We start from the raw sequence: 19,740 nt of genomic DNA on the forward strand, positions 1-19,740 counted from the left end.
CTTTCCCTTATGCAGTAAAAATAAAACTGTGAAAACCAATGTCTGATGGTTTGTTCTATATTTCAAACCAATACTATACAATACAATGCAAACTGACATAATATTCCTAGTTGGATTATATGCTCCTTGATGTTTATTTAACAAACCAGTTTTATGATTGTGACCTTAAATTGAACGTGGAAATAAACACGTCCTTGTTGCAAGAATACGCAAAAACAATGTAAAGGAGATTGACATAACATACTGTAGGTATTTTTAAATATTGACAAGTAAACAAGCGGTAAATCGGTAGTTCAGTGACTTAAAATAAACCCAATTAAGAGCAAGACAAGAAAGAGTATGCTATTTGAATCTTTTTCAGTTTCCTTTCAAATCGTGGACCTTGATCGGTACGGAAATTTTCTGGAATGTTAATGAATATAACCTTTAAAGGAAACATTTTGCAATTGTTCTGTCCTTTGATCAAGTATTGCATGCAGATTTACATTCTTGCTGAAATGATCCATAATAACAAACTTATATCTACTGCTACGATAAGTTAAAGGTAGCCTGTTATGTCTGAAGAAGATGATATTTAGATTGAATATTCGTATCGTGATGATCCAGGTAATTTGTCACGATTAGAGCTTTGTGAACGATCATGTCTACTGCGATATGAGCAATCGCGAGATTCTGATCTGTTCCTCTCACGATATTGATGATCTAGTCGGTCTTCCATATTTTTGACCTGGTTAGTAATTGTGTTTACTCGGACAGACACTTTCTGCAACGACTCCTGAATATGTTGTATAGACCTTGGAATAACACTATGGCAACTAAATAACTGTTAATAAGTCTTCCGTCATATTTTATTTTTATTTTACTATGTTGTAATCAGCTTTTACAGGCGCATTTCAACAAAGCTATCCCAAAATCTAAATGCCGGGCCAGATAGTCTTCCATTGAGTGTAGAAGCAGGTTATATATTTCCTTTGGCGTTGGGTGGTCAATACCGTTTATTAATTATAATCTACGACACCATTACTGGTAGTTTTACAATTGTAAAATGTCATCATTATCGTCACAGCTAAACGAAGAGAGCATATCAACTTTAAACGACATAGAAGGTGACGTAACGTTTATGTTAAAGCGATCCATACATAAATAACTAACTACATCAAATTTAACCCTATTTATTCACGAGATTTGTGAGTAATTTATATTAGATAAAAATATTTATTGCAAAATTACGTAACAATCAAAATACATTTTATCGAAAACAGAATATACAATACACATTAATCGCAAATTTACAAACATTTCCCAAATTTTATGAATATGGTATGAACGTTCTATATATATATATAAGATAATGTCAACATTTTCCAGATGAACAATTATTATACAAAATGTTGTTGAACATTCTCGCAACAAAATCCACCAGAAGTTTATAATATTGTGGGCTTCTCTTGTCCAATATTCGGCGTCTGTAGTTTGGTTTGTTATTTACAGAAAAATTAATTCTTTTTTTCACTTTTCATTGGAATATTTCAGTTCCAAGATTTCCACAAAAAAGTCGTAGTATAGCTTCAGGGAATGTGATCGCCAGATATCCGAAATACAGAGTTCCAAATTTTTTTGGTAGACTTACGGCTATGACGTAATGGTAGAAATGAAAGTCATAGATTTTAACACCTTTTAGTATGTAGTTTTTCCATAGACTTATATGAACCTTTTTCTTTGAAACCTATATTAAATATAGCGTCAGAGGCAAAGCATGGTCCGGCCATAAAAGGTACCGAAATTACATAAGGTACACATACATCAAGACTTATGAAATAAAATGTAAACACTTATTTTGCATTTCATTTGCATACAGTAATATTTTACACTAGTCTACTACAATATTATACGTTAAAGTAATGACATCACTTGACAACACCATTTTTAAAAAGTTTCCAATACTTTTAATTCGTGTTTCGTTTCGTGGAAACATTCGAGGGACTGCGTTCGTTCATAACGCTAATATATATTGGTACCTATGAGGATCAATTAGTATATGAAATATAAATGTAACGGTATTTCGTTGGCTGTCACGTGACGTATTGTGTCCATACCTAACCGTTGTCAAGAAAAGTATCCATCTTCTTTAAAACTGAAAAATTAAGAAATGCAAAAAAAGAAGAAGAGATAGGTGAAAGTCTGTAATTATTAACAGTACTGTTAGCTACTCTCTTGAATGGTAGTTCAATTGCAGACGCGTTAACAGGAATTTACAAACATATTCCAGCTCTAATGAAATGAAAGGTTTATTTCGAGGAGATTAGTACCAACAGCTTTTCGATCATGATCAGTCGAGTGAGTGGAACTTTTTGCATTCAACAAAGGACGAGGCTTGGAAACAATGTAATTAACATATTAATTAAATATTCTTTCTGGTAACAAAATTGACTTTATCATACCTTTATGTTGTTCATAAACGTTTTCCGAGCTTCCAAGTCCATCTACACAGATATAAGAAAAACTGTCATTGTCCGTTTACATTAATGTTCAAAGGAAAGGATCCACACGTGTATTTACCCCCCCCCCCCCACCAAAAAAATGCAGAAAAACTCAGTGAGTCATTGCATTGTTAATGTGCACATTTCGGTATATTTTTTTAATCTGGTCATGTCAACATGATGGTCAATGTGTAAAGGAACGAATGACACACAAACAGTTTTTATTATTACCATAGGTTACGTAATTTAATAAAGGTACCATACACTGAAACATAGTGTCGTTAGCACAAATCAATTAATTTAAACTTACCAGACCGGACGAATCTAGTATAAGTTTCATTTCACCCTTATTCATCTATTGTGGTATCAAAAGAAGGAAAGAAAGTAAATTTGACTATGTTTATAGCTTTGGTTGTAAATTAAAACAACTATACGCTTATGTTAACACTGTAAACATATAGCAGCTGGTCGTTTGATTCGTTAAAAGAATTTTATTGTAATGACAATCATGTTACGTGTAAACATAAATCAGTACTTCATTCATTTGAAAGGGAGAAGTTTAGTGTTAATTTTTTTCAAACGTAAAATACTATTTATACAGCAAACGATTTGGTAACAGTTTTGTCAACTTTTTATAACGAAAATCAACCTCGCACTGAGGTCACAGAACGTATCTTGAAAAACACATATTACCTTATACGATTTTATAATGTGATTAAGTAGTTTGTCCTTCATGTCAACTCCGATCTTTGAATGGAAACAGAAAATTGAAACGTAGTGTTTATTGATATAAGTTGTACAACTCGATTGAATACTTGAATGAAACAAAAGCCACCAATAACGTTAAGGAGAAAAAGGTGTGTTGTGTCCATTAGTGGTAAACCATATTCACCTTTTAGCAATTTTTGCACTATCCAAATTCATTTTGTGGTTTGTGTATTTTTTTAGTTCGTAATTGATTAAGGACTTTCATAACTTAACGTTACAACCTTTCAACCTTTTCTTGCGTCTAATGAGCCCGAAGAACTGCCACATGGAAAGTAGTGGTATTTGACGACATTGATTATAGGCCTATCCCGGGAAATCGAACATACGAATCTTCATCAAGAGCAAAATTGTATTTAAAGAGAAAGAAAAGCTTGATTGTGATTGGCTTCTTGCAATTTTGCTAAGAGAATGTTAAGTACCTGTGCTTGATGTACCATCGTCATGATCACACGGTTACAGTCTCTGTGTTAGGGGGACTGGGCTTGAGAGTGTATACGTTTGTGTGATTTCCATGCTAGAGCTAAATCTTATATAAATTTTCCTAAAACGAAGCTTGATTAGGAATCATAATAGATTGGTGACAGACGTTAGCATATTAAATATTCATTGACAAGTGACTAAGGTTTAACAAGTTAGTAACACATGGTTCAAACTCGTGAAAGTACTCGAATCAGGAAAGTATAATTTAATTTAGGAAACCAACAATTTATCGACTTACCAATTCTTCAAGTGAAAGTGAAGCCACGTAGCGAATCCAATTTTCTTTGTTCCACTATGGGAAGCAACAATCATTATATTAAAACGAAATGCTTTTCAACTCTATATATGCGAAATTTTACGACCCTCTCCGAACTATCGCTTCTACCCACACCTTTGACCAAGCCATAGCTACATACGATCATGTTATTTGTTTAATGTGCTCAGCTAATTGGGTGGGGTATGGCATTATTACTCCTTTGAGCTGTGATGTGTAGCAATAGTAGAACATCGATAGGTGCATTTAAGAAACCGTGAAAAGCTAATTTTACAGGGAAGACTAATATAGCTCATAAAAATCTTCTGTATTAAATAATCAGGTGCCTTAAAAACAATATGTCATAAAAAGGTTTAAGAATAGAGATAAACACATGGTAGCAAAATTATCAGACGCAACGGCGCTTCCGTAAACTCAGTGAAAAACTGTTGATCTTATTTCGTTTTCATATATATTTTGATGCATATACATCATATGCAAAATTCTGTTGAAAGTAAAATTCCAATGCCGTTAAAGACACAGGGATTCATGAAAATGAACAGAAGCTACTTACCGCATCAGTTCGAATGTAACCATTGAGCAGTTGTTCAAATACGTGTTCTGACATCTGAAATTAGAATAAACCTTTACTAGCCTTTTACTATGTCCAAATCAAGCTTTTGAGTACATTGACTATTTGTGGTGGTCTACATTATGCCATCAATGATCTATAAAAGGATTTCTGAGTTGTATTGAATGAAACAGGGATGTCTTCCCTGGAAACATAGTATACAGGATGATGTAGCTTGAAGAAACGTTAGAACGGTATATAGAGATCGCCGTCAGCCAAGGGCACAGCAATTGGAATACTAGTATCTGGTTTAGTTGCCAGAAAGCAATTGCACTTGTTATTGTTACAACATTTATATCATGGAAGGTTCATCTCGTATTATAATGGAAATATTTATAAGAAACGTTGGTTAAAGTCCATTCGTCGAGCACCGGAAATCCTATATATATATTTGCCTGTATATGAAGTGGTACATTAAAACTTTATAACTTATAAAGTTATAAGGAACTTACGAGATTTTCTTTCAGTATTGTCTTTAGTTCTGGGTTGACAATTTCACGAACTTTTACCTGCAGAACAAGATCAATTCATTATTTTTTAGTATTTGTGAACAGTGAGCTATTTTCGAGATAGTCAAAAGGAGATAAAACGACAGAATGGTTCAAATAACTCGTTATCCAAAGTTACAAGAGAACAAATGTTGGTTGGGTTTTGAACGTTCATTGTCATTACAGTTTAGATTCTGTCGCCCCAATGGAAGCAAATTTCAATATTGGATTCGACTTATGTCATCAATTTAAATATAGGATAAAATCTCTCTTTGTTTAAAGAGTGGCTTTCACTGCTGCTGTGTGATATGCTTTTTTCAAGGAAATATACAGTATGTTGCCAACTCATTTATGAATATATATTAATGAATATAATGATTTCATTGTTCAAGCTAGTGATATGATGTACACATCTTTAACGATTGAAAAGGAAGAAACGTTTTCACATACTTTCTTTTCTTTAATAAGATTTTGAATTTCAACTGAATAGATTCCATCCGTAATCTGCAATATGGAGAAATATCGATATTTAGTGGAATGGTTAGTAGTGGTGGTACACAGCAAAGATTATCGCATGAGGAATTTCAAACGGGCAAAAGCATGCACATGTGGTTTTGAAATAATGCTCAAAATTTGTATAACAATTGAGTATATATTATGAGAAGTACTGCAATAGATAGCATTTAAATATTTTAATATTGTACGGTTTATATTAAAATAAAGTTTTTTTTTCACTTACCGTTTCTCAATTTAAAGACACAATAGGTTATTATTATGTCAATGTCAGTTTCAGCTTAAGTAGTTCATGGTACTTTATCAAGTGTGGACAATAATGATCGTGGACATGTATAGAAGTATATTATCTCGATGGAAAGACCCGTGATTAAATATATTACGAAGTGTTAGACACAGCAGACTGTTTTAAACATTAGCTCTGGTATATTTAACTAAGACATTTAAAATCACCATTCTTGCGCTTTTCAAAAGCACGTTATGCACAGTTTCTTTTGCATTACATTCATGTCATTAAAATAGCGCAGAAGACAAAATATTAAACTTATCGACAGCCACCATTCCTTGTTTGCCAGTTGTATCCTGTTCGAGCTCTATTAAGAGCTCCTTCAGGCTTATAAACGAGAACTAAAATATTGAGCTTGTATTAAGCAGCTCGCGTATTATGAGACCAGACTCAGGAAAAAAAACGAACATGTAGCATTCAATGAAGTTTACTAACTTACGAAATTTTCTTTCAAACTCATATGTAACAGTTCCAAAAATGAGTTTGTAGAGAGCTGTAACAGAAGAAAAGTAAACAGGTTCCATTGAGAATATGAGCATCACGTTCCTGGCTTGGGACATATTGTTGAATATGAATGTCTGGAAGATTCCGGTACAACTATGTCGAGTTATATCCCTCTTCCCAATTAAAGAATCATTCGATTAGAAGGGAGGGAGAGAGAGGACGGATAATCAACAACTTCAAAAATTACGCGGTCTTGCTGTAGTTGTAAATAGAACATTTAGCTTTTAATAAGTTCAGTTGAATATAAAGCGGCAGTTGTTAAAATTAATTGTTGTTACTCACCCAGCTTTCTTTTTCAAATGAAACAATTGTCTTATGGTAGTCAGTCTTTTGTATCTGAAGCGCAACAAAATAGAGTTTGAACAGATGCGTGACAATTACGATAATGTTTTTGCACATCATCGCCTTGACGTCATTTATTGTATTGTATATAATGATTATGACCAGAAGGGTTTAAATATTCATTTTTCCACATTCATGTGCAGCAGCTAATCTACTTACCATTTCACCCTCAATGCTCCCTACTATTATATCTGAAAACACTTCACTTGGGATCTGAAAGGGGGAAGAAAAAAGTAGTGTATGTAAACTAAATTGTTATCTCGGGGCAACTTAACATCACATTTATGAATGAATGTTCGTAGGCTGAGTTGAGATGGGTGTATAGACAAGTCAAAACATGACGACTCTGCAGTAAATTACTTTCAAAGAACAGCGAAACCAAACATCAAAGACCTTTCAGGTTGCCAGGTCTTGTCTTCCAATGAAACGTAGAACTAGAACGATAATCCTAAAAGAAACGAATAAAAACTAAAATAGCCGATCACCAAGTTAAGAAGCATCACTCACAATCACACAATTACAAAGCTAAAACTTACTGTCTTTTTGTTAAAACTGAAGACCACAACTTGTAAAAATATCCTTGTCACGTCCTGAATTGGAAAATAATATTTGAAATGAAATGTATCTCGTTAAACACATTGATAATAATCAATTGTTATTTCTTTATGGCTAAATTATGCTTGACTGAAACATTCTTGATAAAAATATTCAAGTTTGTATTCTTTTCTCTTGTAAGTGTGGATGGAAAAATGGATTTAGCAGCTTCTTGGTAAAAAGGGTCTTGTTTAAATATTTATGCTACTTTGCAGCTTACTATGCAGTTCATTGGTGCAGCCACAACAGGCAATAGAGTTCTTTGTATGATTAAGAGGAAAACGAAAACTGACATGGAATGTCTGAACAAAGACATTGGTGTTCCATTGTAGGAATAGTTAGATTTCCTCAGGAATATACCGTTGGGACTTGAAATATATGCTTGCCTTAAGACTAGAATGGCTTCAAAGTTTCAACGATGTTGTTAGGTTACGCCACTTACTGGGGATATTACATGATAGGGGCAGAGATATAAATAAATGAAATCATATCCACGTGTCGTTTGTGTTGGAGAAAAATACTTTCAATGGTTACGAGGCATTAGAAAGTTTTTGTAAGGCTTGCAACATCCTTTGATGGTTCTGTGTTATGCACTTTTTCCATAGAATCCTTGATGTTTCCCTGTTTATCCTATTTTTTACTAAACTAAAATTAAGTAACTGCAGCTTTCGAAAACATAACTTCTTGCTCTTACAGTAATACCATTAAACAAAATAATTAAAAGGACACAGCAGTGTATGGTAACATCTTGCTCATGTAAAATTAACAACAGTTCATCGCCAACTTTGACACAAGACGAATACATCTTAAACTATATACCTTTACCTTGTTGTTTTGCAACGATTCTATAAGTTTCTCCCTCCATTCATCTTCCGTTGTCTGGTGTATAAGAATAACATATATAATTATATAAATAATAACAGTAGGATATTTTGTCATTATGTTGAACGGTTACAGTAATAACATTACAAAAGTATTCATTAAAAAGGACACAACAGTGTATGATAAGTACTACTGTAGAGAGTGTGTTGTCAAGTGGCTAAAGCAATGGAATGTCTATCTAAGGATTACATGTTCGAATCCTGACCAGATCATTACATTGTGTCCTTGAGCAAGGCACTTAATCTCTTCTGCTACTCTTAACCGAGGTGTATAAATGGGGTCTGTGGGTACACTCCATAATTGTGGTACACTGTAGTGCCCCGAGAGGGATTGCTTGATGCTATATTTTAATGAACAATTAATTTTCAGGGTTTTAAAGCAAGTGTCAGTCTGGGTAAAAATGATATGCCCATATAATTCAAGAGTAATAGAGGTGACTATGTATTAATTATTCGTTTAAAAAACGAGTGGGACAACTTTTTCAAAGTGATGTTCACATGCAAGATTTCGAAAGGCGAAAATGAAACAATAAACTATGACTCCACCCGCAATAAGACCAATCAGAGTCTCTACGTTATTTGATCAATTAATGTAGACAGTTGACAGCATTAGACTTATATTATGAAGTGGACATGATTATATCACCTCTTGACATATCGCCATCATATTAATTGTATCTTTAAGAGACTTATATAATATTTATATATATATATATATGTTGATACTAGATGAGACTAGTGGAACACTAGTAGTTGTTACTCGGAGTTTCACGCGTTATAGCGATCTTCAGACAACTCAGAGTTGTCTGAAGATCGCTATAACGCGTGAAACTCCGAGTAACAACTACTAGTGTTCCACTAGTCTCATCTAGTATCAACATATATTACGCTCTGTCCAATGGACATAGAGCACTCTGCGCCAAGATAGACGCCAACCTACTCTCTCTCTCTCTCTCTCTCTATATATATATATATACACACATTTGTACATACCAATACTTTGCTCACTAGTTGCTGTAGTAAGGTGTACACATTTTGCCGTTCAGGCTCCTGTTTTGAAAAGTAACAAGACTTTCCATAAATATTTAACAGAGACCTGAATCAGCATATGAGTACATTGAAAATCAGGTACCGTGGATTTGACATAAAAAAGTTCGGTTGCAAGGTCTCTGCAAAAGTATAAATTTCCACGATACTTGAAGAACCAACCTTTTTATAACATTCATGAATTGACTGTAACAGATACGGGTACGGAACCTGTAAACAACCAAGGAAGATAAAGAAAGTTAGGCATTGCTCGAAAAAAGGAACGATGAACCTTGAATCACATCAATCAATTTTGGAATTAGTGATATCCTGTTACAAAGAAAATGTGCATTTCTAAAAACAAAAAAATCATAAATGAATACTTGTATTCTTTTCGCTTGAGATATTCTAATAAATGTTGTAGGTCGCACAGCAAAAAATCAATATTATCTCTAGTGACAATCTGACATAAATAATATGCTCTAAACGACATTTGTTTCTCTGAATTTTAGTTCATTACGTCCGCAAAGTGAAATATCTTAGTTAAAACTTTATTTAACTGCTACTCAAGATAGGACAAAACAAATCGACGGCCCTGCCTTTATGCACTTCAGCATACAACAGTGAATCAGTGATGTAATAATTACCTTCTCGCCGTCGCCATCAAAGCTAATGTTTTTGAAAACGATGTCATTTGATATCTAGTTTGAAGAAAAAAGCAAACAGGAGACAGTAAAGTATACTAAGAAGGTTAACATATGCAGGTCAGTTAGCAGAAAAAAATCACTAGGGACCGTTTTAAAAAATACTGCAATGCTGTAAGATGTATGATAGATACAAGCATTAAAACGACTGCTTCATTCAATTTCTTGCAAGCAACAACTGTTATCATATTGAAGAACATAAATAAAGTTTCATTCTTGCTGATGATGATTGATAATGATTATGATGTACTTACAGCCCCTAATATGTAGTAATGTAATAAATGATCCGTTGTTTTCTTGTGTTTGTACTGTGGCAAAATAAAAGCAATTAAGTTAGAACATATATATGATCCTAATTAAAGATATAAAGACGTACTTACATTATGCATACGTTTAATTTGTTATCATGTGCAAGTATATACATTAAATTACCAATATCTTGTTATTCTTACAAAAGCTTTGTTTTTGTTTACTCAGTATACTCAGGCAAGGAAATTTAAATAACTTTGAAATCCTACCTAATTTGCGCCTAACATTTATTTAAGGGTATACTCAAGGAGGGTAGTGTTTAAATATACGCCAGATAAAACTTCATAAAGATTAGGATTGCACTTAAGAGACGGACAGGATTGTGTTTGCCGTACAACCCAAATAATTTCCTTACCTTGTCTTCTATCTTTGTATATTTTATTATTTCATCACGTATACGTTGAAATTGGACCTTCAAAGAAAAAAATCATATTGTATGTAAAAGTGGAAAATAAGCTACAAATTGTTTTAGGAGCCGAGGTATGCAAGCAAAGTAAGGCTTTTGGCATACGAGAACGCTGGAATGAACTTTTCTGATAAGGTGGTAGTCCTAAATTATTCAAGAATGTGTAGAGATCGAGAAAAGAGACTCACCTGTTCTTTATTCAGAAGAGGGCTTGTAATTAAAGTGTATTGCTGAAGTGTGATCTGTTGTAAAGGAGGAATATGTAATATTAAAAAAAAAACACTTGGTGATGTTTAAGTGCAAAATTGCGATGAATGATATTAACCAACGGTACAAAAGGTTCAAAAACTAATATCTGTCAGTAAAAAATGGTTAATTAATAAATAAAAAAATCGGATTCATTGTGTGTTGATCATAAATCAGAGTGACATAATTGAAGCTTCAGTAGAGTCGTTATTTGTGCGATATCATGTCATTAAAGGATTAGTTTATGTGAAAGCCAATTTAGATGTTTATAATGCAATATGATGGAACCAGGTATTAATCGATACATTAACACATACACGCAAACGGACTTTGATTGTGGTATTTGTTATATAACAGTTAATGTTACCTGCTCAGTCGAAAACATTTCTCCCGTTATCTCCAAATATTCGTCAACTGAAAGCTACATAAAGAAACATTTAACAACTTAATTAAGAAATATATACAACAGTATGCGTCATTATATGTAGGGTCATTAAAGTCATTGCTTTATTCGTAATGTTAAGTGAAAGAAAAATATCTCATACAAGAGACTGACCTGATTAACTTCAACTATTGTTCGTAGTATTTCAACACCCTGGAAATAGATAATGTTAAACAGAACAAATATTTATGTTTACTCTAATTAATCTACTTAACGTTGTGATTCTTGTTTTGCATATTTTATGAAAGACTTTCAAAACATATCAAGTGCTCCACCAAATCGTCTCTTACAACTATAAGAGACCATTTACAAACAATTTAATGTGACAGACACAAATACCAAATGCATCTCAAGAACCAAAGTATACCTCTTATCTAATTGAATGCTACTAAATAACTACTATATATCTCTACGATCGGAATAAAGAGAAATTAAAGAGAATAACGGTGAACAGATGTGGCATTATGAACATACGTTAGCCTTCGGTTCAATGGCCGCAAAGAGTGTCATCATACAATGCAGTGTCTACAAATGTAAGGTGAAGAATTGGGTTAGATAACACAATAAGGTTATATAATACAATTAGGTTAGATAATACAATAAGGTTTAACTTAGATAATACAATTAGGTAAAGATAATACAATTATTAACCTATTTGGCCACAGCAAGAACAGCAAGAAATGTTATGTAAGGAGAATCTTTTGATATATATAAAAGGATAAAATGCAAAGTCGAGGAAGGAGGGGGGATTAATTTTTTGACAATATTATTTTATTTCAACTTCCTGAACTCCCATTGTGTAACGTTTGATCCAGAAATTGAAGTACCAGATGAGAAAACTTACAAATAGTTCAGGTTTCAAGAAAAAACAATTGAATTAATTGTTAATGCCTTTATCACATCCGTCTAGTCATAGTGATCATGGATTTTTGAATGGTGTCGTCGTTGGATCGTTGAAGCCGACTTCTATGTAGGGATCATTGATGTCCACCCCACTCTGAGACATGCTTAGGCTATCAATTCTAAAATTAGATCAACAATAAGGTTGATATACTTTGTTTCTTTGTGGGATTGAAAAGTGAGGAAGGGGTGCACAGTTGCTAACCCTTGGAAACGCGCCTGTTTGTATCTATCCATTTGTTTTCTATCGCTACCGTAGTACAATGAGTTTTCTTAATGGTTCATATGTACTTACTTTGTAATCTGCTTGCATCTGTGTTACAAGCGACTGGAGATGATCAAATGGGTCCCCCTTTAAATTGAAAGAAACATAAATTTAGCACATCATTATAGACTTAGCAATAGAGCTGAAAGGTTCTAATAAGTTATAAAGCGCTGTGCAAAGTACTTTTGCCGCCCCTCTCTACCACAAAAAAAGGAAGATAAGTCATCGATCTTTCATATTTTTTAAATCTAGAATTTAAAAGTAAACTGCATCAAGATTCCCTTTGCATAAACCAGTTTCTGAGAGGAATACGATTCTGGCCATTTTGACGGAGAGTTTGATTAATTTGCATTACTATGACACTTTTCATTCAACCTTCCTTTAACTGAAATAAAAGCCCACAGAAGACTGTATTACCTATTGAAATGTTAAGGAGGCGTGATATATTGTGATCTTATTGGAAGAACTCTTTGATCAACCGAAGAATGCATTCATGTAATGTATGTCTTGGATTTCGTGGATCTACTTGTGATCCCTGCACAAAAAATCATATAAAAAATCACTGCATATACTCCTCCATGATCTGACTTATGGACGGTTCCAGTTCAATAAAATCAAAAGAGAGCACATACCTTTGAATTACTTTGAAATGAACTCACTATCGTCTGCAGATCTTGAACCGTAGCCTTGAATGAAGAAGAAAATTAGACGAAATCATTACAGAATGAATACCTATTTACAGTTTTATTTAAAAAATAGAAAAAGAGTTATTTTCAATTCCATTTTACACAGATCCATATTTTCATGATATCTTCACTAGTCGCAATTTCAAGCAACAGAATAAACGTGTCTTCAAGTAACATAGTAACAAAGTAAGGTTTAAGGTAAGAAAACTTTTTTATGTCATCGAACTCATATTTTGAGAAAAAAAACATACGTTGTATAGTAACTACTTTTCTTACCGTGTCATCCTTGCACTTGGTACAAAATTTCGAGAAAGAGTTTTCAAGTTTGATCTGCAAAGGTAGAATAAAGTAGCATATTACCTTGACATGGTCGTTACAATTATAGGTAAAAAATAATATATTGTCTAATTAGTCAATATAATTGTATAACATTTCAAAATTACAAACATTCCTCTGTAATCACTCGGCTGTTTAAACTTGAAACATTTACTGTGGCTAAAGCACCTGTGTGATATAGCCTTTTTACTTGGTGATATATTCTGAGATCTTTCAAACCGCAATGTTGTTGGCCATGTATTGAAATACATAAATAGCTATTCTACTTGCATGAACACGGTTTAATACTATTTTTTTGTTAATATTATTGAAATTAATAAAAACTAAAGTTACAATCCTTAGAACAAAATTTGGGAGATTAGGAGGTTGCTTAAAGGAAAATGTTAATCAATGAAAAGGCCAACGATATGCAACATTTATGTTAATTTTTCTCTATTCACAGAGTACCTTTAAGTACCTTTCTCAGCGTTACACCTGAGTCCGTGAAATGTTTTTTTTTTAACGATAGTTGATTAAAAATGTAAAAGGGATAACTAAGCAAGCACTCTTGGTTTTCTACACCTGGCACTTTCTCTTCAATATGCTGAAGAATCTTTACCTGCATCTCTGTCGACATCTTTGGTGTTACATTTGAATCGGTAAAATCTTGGTTCTTCTGTCGTTGGATGATTAAATATGTAAAAGAGATAGATAAGCAAGTACTTTAGGTTTCCTCCCGGTTTGTTGACAGGTTGCTCACAGTAATCTGTCATCATTTGAGTTGTTTTAGAAAAGGTTCAAATAAATAGTAAAATTTAATTGCTGTGAGGATATAACACCGAATGAGAAATTTTGAGCGAATGGCACAGAGAACAAACGTTTTCAATACAATACCGTTGGGAACTACATGGTTTAAGTGACGAATCAAGCGACTTCATGAAGTATCATGTGACTTTGTGCCTTTACATAAAAATGTAATTATTACATAAAACAGATCAACCTCATATAAAAAAATGCTAAGACAAATCTGATCTTTTAAGTAAATGTATTCCTTCCCCGTTATTGCGAGTTTATTTTTCAAACTTGGCATTCCATTTTACATATCGAACACTTATTATGAAAACACGTTTACATACATTTGTTGGTATCATTGAGACCGTTTCCCCTGCATCCTCTTTATCGGGACCATTTGATGTTCTTTTTTTCTTTTTATTTCGCTGTACTGAGAATTTGAATATGAAGATTATATTAAATATTCCTTTATCATTTAAATTGTATGGTGGGAATACACAAATCTTAAAAAAAAAAACATTTTATTACCACAAATTGTTTTTGTGTCTCTGCATGCTAATGTTGTTTCTAATTAACTACCTATTTTCGTTACTCTTTATCTCAGCCTTATTTTTTGCAGTCATTGGTTACATTAATTTTCACTTGTTTATTCTTTAAAGATAAAATACGAGAACAAAAAATTGCTTTGTGCGATTATGTTCTTCCCAAATAGAAATATTTCACTGGGCAGCGACATTAAATTTATCTCATAGTGTCTTTCATTTTCGTTGCTACAATTTTGAAAATATTAACGCTCTCATAAGTGATTGGCCAAGCAGTGTTATCAACTCCTATGATGCTTTAATTAATCTACACAAATCGTAGCCATCGAAATCGAAAACCTTGCACACTCTGTATACTTGGCAGTAATGAAAATCACCATACATTTATAAAGACAAACAGCAACACCGACTGCAACAAAAACGGTAATAGCAATAATAATTATTATTGCTACCACGAGCCCTGCGTTGTTCGATTGTTCTAGTGGACACACTTCCTCACCTGGAAACGAAATATAAACATATATACGTTATGTATTAATTTGTACTTATATAAGTACCAGATGAAAAAATCTTGCTGGTTCCTAGTTTTGCCATTACCGTTATCAAATGCATTCAATATCTTGCTTCAGTGATATGTTACTACCTATCACTATATTATCATTATATTATATTATATATTGATAGGCTACCCAGTTATGAAATTACATTTTCGGCTGAGCAACATGATATTCATATTCACCCATTAAAAATGATTCATGTGCAAGGGAAGACTATAGCAGGTTTTTTTTTGCTTTATACAAAATTATTACTGTTGTGAAAACACACACACTTCACGTACGTTAATTTGATGAATAATTTAAAAACAAAACTGAGAGAAATGGAAAAGTGACTGTAAGTATGAGAACATCTTAACTATGTCAACCAAACAATATGCATTGCTGAACAATTCATTTTCAATAAGATATTTTCTCATAGTTAACTAACTTCATTGAACTCAATATGGACATAGGGGATAAACAAACTCTCGCGACTTTTCAATCGAATGAAAAGTAATACTGCTAATACTAAATTAAGACATTATGATAATACAATCATGTTTAATACTTTGAATTATGGTACCGGTCTTTCATCGAGAAAATTGCTTTTTGTAGCGAGAAAGTTAAATGAAGAAAAACATACTTAGTACGAGGTCTACTCTTGATGGTTTAATTCGTCTTCCGGAAACGTGTGGCACAGCCGGGCACATGAAAGCAACCTTACCACACCCCTTTATTTCGTATTCAACTGACAACAAAGTACAGAAGGTGCCATTTCCTTGCTCTAGGTGCGTTTCTATTTTCTCGTTGAACAAACTGACGGCAGTATTTGAACCAGGCCCGACTTCTACTGTCAAGTCAACGGGTGGTCTCGCTCCTGATATGGAACAGCTTATTGTTCCGGATAAAGAAGAATATTTGATGCACTGTTCGACCTTTTCACATCCTTTGATAACTGTCACAGGGTTTCGTGGCATGACTGTAGATGAATATCATATATAATTGGAACACGTTTGATGTATAAATGATTCATGAAATAGTTACATTTTCTTTTTGTTGTTTCTTCACTAAAATATTAATTTCTCTACAGATATTCATTAGTTTTTATCTCTGTCCCTTTGTATCAACCAGAGTGACCATTAGTATAGCGTAACGTGCAGCATTTGAAGTGTTGTTAGGTACTTCCCTAATAATAATCAAAGGCTACTGCATTTCCAGATTATTTTCCATTGACAATACTATTCAAGTGATACACAAACATACCATAGACGATTGATGAATACTAGCATTCAATGACACAAAACTTGAAAAGAACTTACCTAACACTTTTAAATGTACAGTATGCTTTGAAGCGTCAGTTTCATCACTAGAAATGCATTCAAAGGAACGTTCGTCTTCATATGTGAAACCATTAAATTCCACCCTCCCATCAGGCAACACATTGCAGTTGAATTTTGCCGCACAAGGAAGATGTTCGTCGTTAGGCCACGCTTCCATTACTATTTCCTTAGTTCCATTTATTGACGCGGTTTGAAGCCTGCCAGTGGGTTTATCATTCATTGGGCACTTGATTTGAAAACGTTCATTGTCGTTAACGTATTTAACTTCTGATGTTATTCTCGAAACTGGAAGGTTCCCTTCGACCAAACATGATGCATTTGTTACTTTAGCTACTGCATGACCAGATGCGCTACATGTAAGGAACTGCAATGTGAAAGCCCTTTTGGGATGTTTGAAAGTTACAATGGTTGTGTACAGTTGGGTAGTGTCGTTAAATTGTTTCACTTCATTGCTGAGAAGAGTAGTACCGTTATCATTCATTAATTTCAACTCTATTTCAGGATTTGTATCCTTTGCAATGCACAAGACAGTGTTTTCATCTGTTTCTTGATATTGTTTGCAAAATGATGGTGACGACATGCAGTCGGTTATTGCTAAATCTTTTAAAATAACTGTGAAACAAAAAGAGAGGAAGAAATTGATTGAATACTGAGGGTTACCGGCAGAGGGAATGGGTAATTGACATCTTTACCAGGTTTTGCGTTTGTTTTGGTATGAGAGTAAAGTAGTTCAACTAGTGTAGTGGGGATATAGTTCAATATTTCTATGAACTTAAACTTAAGACAATGTACGGGTATAAGTTCAAATACTAATAATTGTGTAATTACTCACACATTTATTTTTCATAGTTACAATAAATCATTATTTAATCCCTTTCACGCTATAATGTGTGGTAAGAAGATCGATGATGGGTATATTCGGGAGGTAAAAATTATTAACAGCTTCAACAGCAAATATAAAATACCCAGTTTTTACCTTTCCGTCAATAAAAAGATTGCAGTAAAATATATTCATGCAGGCCATTTTCATGTGAAAGTTGCTTACCCAAGACAATAACCATGATCTCAGATCTGGAGTTGCTTCCATCTGAATGCAGGATTGATACCGTGTAGCTCCTCTCGTGACTTAAATTAACTTCGTTGATAACCATTGATCCATCATCCAATATGTCATACTCTCCTGATGAATAGCCAGTCCCACTTTTCCTGGTGCCATCAATCCGTAAGAAGGAAAGGTCGGTTTCCGTGAAGTACCACCTTACGGTGTGAAAATTTCTGTCGTACTTGCAAGTAATCACTGCTTTCTGGTAACGTTCAACATAGTACTTTTCTTCACATTCAGCTTTTGGGAGGTTTACATCTTCTGTGCAGGTATGAAGATCAACATGAAGTGTAGGAAAAGTACTTTACAATCTAACGTCAACATCAATCTTAGTTCTAGTGCTTGTCAGCCTAGGTACCAAGCCCATCGTGATTATTGCTAGCAACATTTACTAATATTATCCACACATCCATAACGTCATGTTATTTTACAGAAGGGGCAGTGAACGTTAAATAACGATGAATGCGCCGTCTTTGTTCATAAATGTTGTACTGACATTTCTATCTCCATGAACAATTCCCTATATTTTGCGAAAAAAACTATTTTCCTTACATAGTTATAGGAGAATAATAAGAAACGTTCGATTGATTTTCGTAACAGTCCTGAGATGCGGTGACTGCATATGGCTTAATATCTTGGTTAACCATTACCAACTTACCGTTTTCCGAAGGGGAGAGGGATAACACATGGAGACATATTTGCCGTATTTGAGAGTTATGTCAACTGAAACAAGGCGCACTGACATATATTTCCTCAAAAAACTTACCACTGACTATCAGGAAAGGCAGCAATGTTAATGTAAGAATGAGTTCTATGTACTTCACTTGTAGAGTCATCGCTATAATCGAATGGCGGTTCTATGAAAGGAAGGTCTATGGAGAAGATTACAAATAACGATTACGAAATGATATTACTGATATAGATCATAAAATTCACTGTTATGCAACGGTATCATAAGGTTTTTATCATTTCTGTAGAAATGTATAGAGTACTAGCCACTGGAAAGTTGTATTAGCGTGGGCCTGGATCGACAGCCATTAGAAACAGAAATAAACCCTCGAACTTTAGCTGAAACAACGATAGAAAGTTGCTTCTTAAATTTAATTAAAGAAACGCATTGAAAATGCCACTTTACGGCCGTTCATGAATTAGGAAGAGTTTTTTCGTTTTCAAAGAAACACTATCATGGTCATAGAAAATCTTTGACAGAAATTGTTACCACAATATCATTCTACACCTATATACCATGCTGCGTAATATCGACCAATGAATATCTGCCACAATGGTCAAACAATTCAGACTTAAAATACATACCGATATAGACCAGTCATTTAACAACACTTTCAGATTAACGGACCAACGTGATTAACTATAGCCGTGGTGTTAATCAACCTTATGAGAAACTGGTAGTAAAGGTAGTGTGAATGTTAAAGCAAACATTACTAGTCAGTCGATGTATAAGCCAAACAGAAAGACTACGTGGTATGTCGGACTGTGTGAGATATATCACGAAATTGTTCAATAACTCAGTACAGAGTCCAAGTTGAAGTCATTGATGGTTTTATCTATGATCGATGCTTACGAAAACTGATAAACTGATAACTACGAGACAGTGGTAAACAACTTAATAGCTGCATTTTGTGTTTGCAATGGTTGTTTACCGTTTCATACAATCTAGAAAATGTAATGTAAAGTGAAACCACAGTTCACTTGACTTTTGAGTTGCTGATTTTTGAAACACATCAGCGCAGTCAGATTAACAGTACCTTTGAAAATATACTGCACTGTACCATAGATTAAAATGATACGTTTAAAGTAAACTGAAAAGCTACATTCAATCTATCATTATTTCTTTCATCGTCACCCTTTCAAGGTTTGCATAGCGTTTATAGCTTTCACCAATATCAAT

General features: G+C 33.7%; 1 protein-coding gene across 2 annotated transcripts; it reads right to left on the minus strand.

Annotated features, from left to right (window-relative positions):
• Positions 1–41: 41 nt before the first annotated feature.
• Positions 42–19,325, minus strand: LOC139961524 (uncharacterized). Of its 2 annotated transcripts, XM_071960747.1 has the most exons (33): positions 19,146–19,325; positions 18,598–18,703; positions 17,775–18,092; positions 16,709–17,341; positions 16,033–16,368; positions 15,236–15,352; positions 14,656–14,741; positions 14,139–14,195; positions 13,481–13,534; positions 13,151–13,204; positions 12,549–12,605; positions 11,828–11,878; positions 11,468–11,506; positions 11,279–11,332; positions 10,854–10,907; positions 10,615–10,671; positions 10,205–10,258; positions 9,894–9,947; positions 9,430–9,477; positions 9,214–9,270; positions 8,165–8,218; positions 7,282–7,335; positions 6,905–6,958; positions 6,686–6,739; positions 6,339–6,392; positions 5,551–5,604; positions 5,065–5,121; positions 4,556–4,609; positions 3,967–4,020; positions 3,174–3,227; positions 2,791–2,835; positions 2,442–2,483; positions 42–2,134 (listed from the first exon to the last, which is right to left on the minus strand). In XM_071960747.1, the coding sequence occupies exons 2-33, from the start codon at positions 18,665–18,667 to the stop codon at positions 2,129–2,131; spliced, it is 2,886 nt and encodes a 961-aa protein (XP_071816848.1). In that variant the 5' UTR covers positions 18,668–18,703; positions 19,146–19,325; the 3' UTR covers positions 42–2,128. The 2 variants fall into 2 exon arrangements, with proteins under 2 accessions (XP_071816848.1, XP_071816849.1); XM_071960748.1 differs by lacking the exon at positions 6,339–6,392.
• Positions 19,326–19,740: the final 415 nt, after the last annotated feature.

The sequence above is a fragment of the Apostichopus japonicus genome, chromosome 20, assembly GCF_037975245.1.
Source record: "Apostichopus japonicus isolate 1M-3 chromosome 20, ASM3797524v1, whole genome shotgun sequence".
Classification (NCBI taxonomy): Eukaryota; Metazoa; Echinodermata; class Holothuroidea; order Aspidochirotida; family Stichopodidae; genus Apostichopus; species Apostichopus japonicus.